The sequence below is a fragment of the Vanellus vanellus genome, assembly GCF_965231255.1.
Source record: "Vanellus vanellus genome assembly, chromosome: 22".
Lineage (NCBI taxonomy): Eukaryota > Metazoa > Chordata > Aves > Charadriiformes > Charadriidae > Vanellus > Vanellus vanellus.
The window spans coordinates 1,814,487-1,820,380 of record NC_138927.1 but is presented as its reverse complement, the minus strand read 5'-3'; the positions used below and the strand labels follow the sequence as shown (position 1 = coordinate 1,820,380).

Genomic DNA, 5,894 nt, shown 5'->3' with positions numbered 1-5,894 from the left:
GTTCGTGGCCTGGCTGCATGCGGGGGTGGCCGAGCCAGCTGTGGTGCCTTTACCTGACTGGGACAAATAAGGGGAGGACTGGAAACAGGAGAAGGAAGAAGGGCTTCAAACTGGAAGACGGGAAATTTAGATGAGATATTAGGAAGAAATTTTTCACTGTGAGGGTGGTGAGCCCCTGGCGCAGGTTGCCCAGAGAAACTGTGGCTGCCCCATCCCTGGAGGTGTTCAAGGCCGGGTTGGACGGGGCTGGGAGCAACCTGGGCTGGGGGGAGGTGTCCCTGCCCAGGACAAGGAGGTTGGAACTCGGTGATCTTTCAGGTCATTTCCAACCTAAACCATTCTATTATTATTATTATTATTATTATTATTATTATTATTATTATTATTATTATTAATGTTATTATTATTATTATTATTATTATTATTATTATTATTATTATTATTATTATTATTTAAAATGTCTACAGTATAAAAGAGTTGGTAGTATTGAAAACACCTTCCCCTTCCTCAACAGCACCTAAATATAAAGAGGTCAACAGCAACTGGCTAGTCTAGAGTGGTGTAGTCCAAGAAAATCAATCCCCAAAACACAGTGGAACATTTCTATTCCAGCAAGGTTTCAATAAAAGGACTGGCATATAAATCTGAGGGAGAGGGATATTTTTCAAACAGTATGTTGTTCAGAGTCAACAACTCACATCCTGCGAGAAAGTTACAGATATTTCTTATAAAACTTCCTTTTCAGTGGCAAAGGAAATTAAGGCCATCAGACTTGCAGCTTAAAAATTCACATACAGAAAATAGAAAATACATTGTGCTTCTGAGAAGGCTCTGTTCTGTAGGGAAGGAGGAACCTGGCTGACTGGAAGTTTACATGACGACACAGCTTCTGTTAGATGTCCTTGTGCTCACCTGCTGGTGGTGAAGGCCGCCTTCTTCCAGAGCTTCAGCTACTTCTTCCTCAACTTCTTCCTCTTCCCCTTCATGGACAGTTGTCTTAAAGACAGTGTTTCTTTGAGCAACCTCCTCTCCTTGAGAATTTTTCAGCGCAACTTTCACATCTTTACTAGTGCCCCAAGAATTCTGGTACTTCCAGATGATGTCAGTGGGAGAGTTAGCAGTTACTCCAGCATTTGCAGCCCAGATTGTAACAGTTTGGCCTGCCTTTAATATATATCTTGAGGTATATCTGTAACTAGCAGAAGTGTCCCCTATTTTTCGGATCATCTCCCAACTTCCCATAGGCTGATCCTGTTCAGAGGTGTTCTTCAAGTGGATGAATTTTCCATCAACATCTATCTCCTCAATAGTGACATTTTCAGTGGCAGAAGCTGAGTGGGAAATGCTAACACTACTGCTGGCTTCGGATTCCTCCACATCAATCCTCCTCCTCTTCCCTCTGGTTGTACACACACTACGGCTTGATGAAGCCCGTGAAACTGTCACTCGGGAAGATGGGCTTGGAGAAAGTTTCAACCTCTCCTCTTCACCCTCCAGCAATTTCTGGTATGCTTTGATTTCCATATCAAGTGCCAGTTTAACATCCAGATTTCTTACGTCTGCCATTTCCTTCTCTTTCTCGGGCAGTATTTTGCAAGTTTTCCCGTTCCTTGGCCAAGCTTTCCTCAAGCTCTTGCACTCTATCTTGCCATGCTCTAGACTCTTTCTGAAGGCTGGCGAGAAGGGAAGACAGATTATCAAGTCGTATGTGACTTTCATTCAGTTCTTCTCTTACAGAGTTGGCTGCAGAATTGCTCATCTCAGAGGACAGTCTAGCATTCTCAAGTCTGGCATGGTAAGTCTGTTCAAGCTCTTCTTGGTACAGCTTCACTTGTGCATCATGCTGCTCTCTTATTTCACAAAGAGCTTGGGCCAGTCTACATTCATACTAACTTGATGCCCAGAATCAACTTCAACTAAGCGAGTTTCATATTTCCTTCTTGCTTCATCGATTTCCTCCTCATACATGCTTTTACAGAATTCCAAGTCCTCAATGAGACTCTGACAACGGTTTTCAAGATCCACCTTCAGTAAAGTTTTGTTTGCAAGCTGTTCTCCGGCAGCAGCTGAAGAAACCTCAAGCTGCATAATTCGATCTTTTAAATTCTCAATTTCTCCCTCCAGACTTCTCTTATCACGGAGGGCTGTGGCCAGTGCAGCTTCTTTAGAATTGAGGGCTGCTTCATGCCCTTGAAGTTTGACTTGGACTCCTTGGAGATCAGATTCCCTTTTTGCATAGCTAGCCAGCAGCTGCTCATGCTCAACTCAGACCTTGCCCAGCTTTACCTGTAGCATGGCCCGCTCCTGCGCCATGTCGTCCAGTGCCTGGCGGACATCAGCCAGCTCGGCCTCGTAGACCGCCTTCAGGTTGCTGACCTCGCAGCTGGGCACCTCCTCTCGCACGGTGACCTGCTGGTGCAGGACGCTGTTTTCCGTCTCCAGGCTCCGCACCTTGTCGATGTACACAATGTACATGACCAGGCGGTTGCAGAGCCTATGTCAGTGAACAGGAAGCTCTGCGGTGCGTGAGCTCTCCTTAGTGATGGCTGCACTCATGGAATCACTTCAGCCAGATTTTGGGGTGCTTTAGGGAACTTATGGGCATTGCCCAGCTCATTGGCTGCTTGAGGGGCTGCAGGCCAGTAGCTTCAGTGCCCTGTTGGCTCCATTTTTGTCCAGAAAATGGAGAAGGTGGTACTGGAAAGTGTTGACGTCTATTCCAAAAATTAGCAACATGAACAAGAACTATTTAAATTTTTTTTATTAGTGCTTTCTCTGCCAAGCTTTTGGATCCACCTTACTTGTTAATCCCTGCTTCAGCCATTCAGGGATAAAGTGTGATGCTCTTTTCTTTGGAGTCACTGCTCTGTATAAAGAGTACTGGAACTTAGGAATTGGCTGGTGCTCTGCCCTCCCCCAGCTCCCAGGACTCCTCTCTTTTTCCTTTGTCATTGCTAGATATTTTATACATCACTCAAATGATTGTGGGGTACCACGTGAGCCTTTTTTCTCCACCAGAAGATCTCAGAAAATTGTTTCTTGGGTTCAGTTCCTACTCAGCACCTCTCTAAGTTCAGGTTGTGCAACAGAAAGAGCGGAGGAGCAAGCCTTGGTGGCTGTGCGTGCTTGCATGGGTTCAGAGGCACGTGGTGCAGGTACCACTCCTGGGAACGCCAACATGGAAGTCAGCTGGAGGCCACAGAGGCAATGAAAGAAGGACAAGAAAGAGAAAAAGGGGGAAAAGATGAGGCGAGAGATGTCCCCTTTCCCATGCAGACCACCAGTCCTGTTGTCCCCAGAGCTCTTGGGTGCGTTAGTACAGGCAGCTCTTCCAATATCGCCCCTTGCATCAGTATCAGCAAAGACTTTATTGGTGTTTCCCAGCCGGGCTGTGGCCATGGGTGAAGGGAAATGCTGCGCAGTCCACAGACTGGTGACTCTGGGGTCATGATATTTCTGCAGAAGATAGTGATGTGTGGACCTGACCGGTCCAAGTGAGACAGGCCAATCCGGCAGCACCATGCCATGGTGGGCACACTGGCGCAGCTCCTTGGCAGGAGGTCCTCCCTGCCCAGACACCAGCATGAGGGTTGGGTTCCAGTAGGGGCTTCATTGCTAAATAAGCATCAGAGTTGCCCCAAAGCTACCATTGCGCTATTGATGCAGCTTTATTTTTTTTTTCTTAAGAATGTCTTTTTCTCTTTTTTTTTTCAAATGAGTAACTTGCACATAAAAAAAAAAAACAACACCCAAAAGCATCTGAATTTCAGATGTGCCTCAAAATGATGTCAGTTAGAGATCACATCTTGTGAACTTCCCTTCTCACTTACCACATCCTGGTGGGGTTTTCTGTGTCCCATCTCAAGGCAAACATTTCTTACAGGAGGTAAATATAGCAGAGCACCTACTCGTGATGAAATGCGTGGGCCAAAGCAGCCGCCTTTGGGGGCGTAAGCACTTTCTAATTATAGCAGGTCCAGCTTCCTTTTTTCTCCCCTTCACACGTCATTATGTAAAACTCATTCTTCTCGGTTGTGTTTCCTGAAATAGGACCTCGGTGGATGTGTGTACACAGACTAGAAGCGAGTGTTGAAACTGTGTTCTGGCCCCACTCTCCCTTTTGCCCGGTGGGAATCGGAGCAGCGTAAATCAGATAACAAGGGCAGCCGTTGTTTCGTTTTGTTCCGGGCAGCCCTGGGGAACACAGCCCCGGGAAAGGTGAACACTGGAGCTATTTTCTGCAAAAATTTCGAGTAGGCTCTTTAGAAATTGGTTAAATACAGGCAATTTGGCTCCTGTAGGCTGGAGGTCTAGAATACAAAGAGAATAAACTGCACTGTGAGAAGCTGAAGATTAATCACTAAACTTTCATCTGCTGTTTAATTCACCGTTATAAGTACATGACAGTTGTAGTTCAGCCGCTCTCAGGTGGTTTTGCTGTGTTCTTTTTTTTTTAAAGGGAGGTGAGAGGGTGCCAGATAAGGGCCCTATTGCCTTATTTCTGTGCCCTAGAGGGTCACCAACGCTGGCTTGGCTCCTGAAGTGGAGGAGAATGGGGTCAAGGTGAGGTGGACAGTGGGCTGGATCCACTCAGCTGGGATTTTTCTGCTGAAGACCTGAGCAAAATCAGTTGCATAGGGCCAGGCTTGCTGCACACGTACTACTCAAGTTTCCATTACAGGGAGTGCTAAAAAAGACAATTTTACCGGAAGCACTGCTTCTCCCATCCCTCCCGATGTGTGCCCAGCGGTCAGAGGCAACTGCGATCCTTTGTCCATTCCAGCGATGACTGGAGTCAGGGACCTCTTCACCATTACGGCTCGAAATGCAGCACTGCTTTGCCCGTGCCTTGGCTGGCAGTCGAGGCAGACACTGCAGTGGGAGATACGCCGGGAAAAGCTGTAGGCTTGCGGGGTGCAGAAGGAAGAGGGACCGGGTGTTTCAAAACAAACACATGTGAAAATTGCCCATAACCAGGGCGGACAACTGCTCAGATGCCAAGTTATTTGATAACTGCTGTCATAGCGTGTACAAGATTATATGGTGATATACTGAGGCACTGGCAAGATAATTCATCCTGCAACATCGCCTTGTGAGCAGAGTGAATGGTTCTGGCTGAGCAAATAAAGAGGGCGCTTTGTCGCCCTGCAGTGTTCTCTGAGATAATATGCCTGGGTGTACAGGTCCATTGATTTATTCCTTTGTTTTTATGGACTAATGTTTGTGGCAGACAGACGCTGACATACTGATATTGCAGATGGGTGGTGATGTATCGCTCACACAACCTTTAGCTGCCTTTTTTTTTTTTTTCTTCATAGTGTTTAAAATGCTTTTTATTGCGGCTCAGCCTTTTATTCTAATTATCTTCCCGGTGTTGTCAGTAGAGAGCAGAGACTGGAGGTTACAAGTGTCATATACTACAGGGGTGGGAGGAAGGAAGGGTGATAGCAAGGACAGAGATGTCCTCTGCAGCCAGAGTGGCTGTTCAGAATGAGTCTGAAATAACTTTTAAAGTTATTTTGCTAAATAAAGTTTCAGTGGCAACTTACTTTTACTGGCAAAGGGGTGAACTAACGGAGCCCCTGCAGGGTGACATTGGTCAGGGCTTGGGGTGGTTTCTGAAATTCTCTTTTATGGGTACTATTCCTCAGAACAGGACTCTCCATTAGACTATGTTCTCTTCCTGCCCATGGGTCATGTGAAGTCATAATCCTGTGATGTGGGGTTTTTACATGACTTTACTACCATGGGGTGAAGGTGAATCACAAAAGGCATCGCTGATAGGAAAAACACCAAAAATCCAGCCTGGTGAAGTTGCTTGGAGCTCAGCCTCCAGAGAAGGCACAGAGAGTTCTACCTCATGCTCTCAGCGCAAGGTGGGAGAGGATAAGAAG

General features: G+C 46.4%; 1 protein-coding gene across 1 annotated transcript; it reads right to left on the bottom strand.

Annotated features, from left to right (window-relative positions):
• Positions 1-870: 870 nt before the first annotated feature.
• Positions 871-2,475, bottom strand: LOC309680399 (lamin-B1-like; the record flags this gene model as incomplete). Its single annotated transcript, XM_082493986.1, is given in 4 exon segments — positions 871-1,594; positions 1,596-1,890; positions 1,893-2,265; positions 2,269-2,475. Coding segments are annotated over 4 exon segments (1,599 nt in total).
• Positions 2,476-5,894: the final 3,419 nt, after the last annotated feature.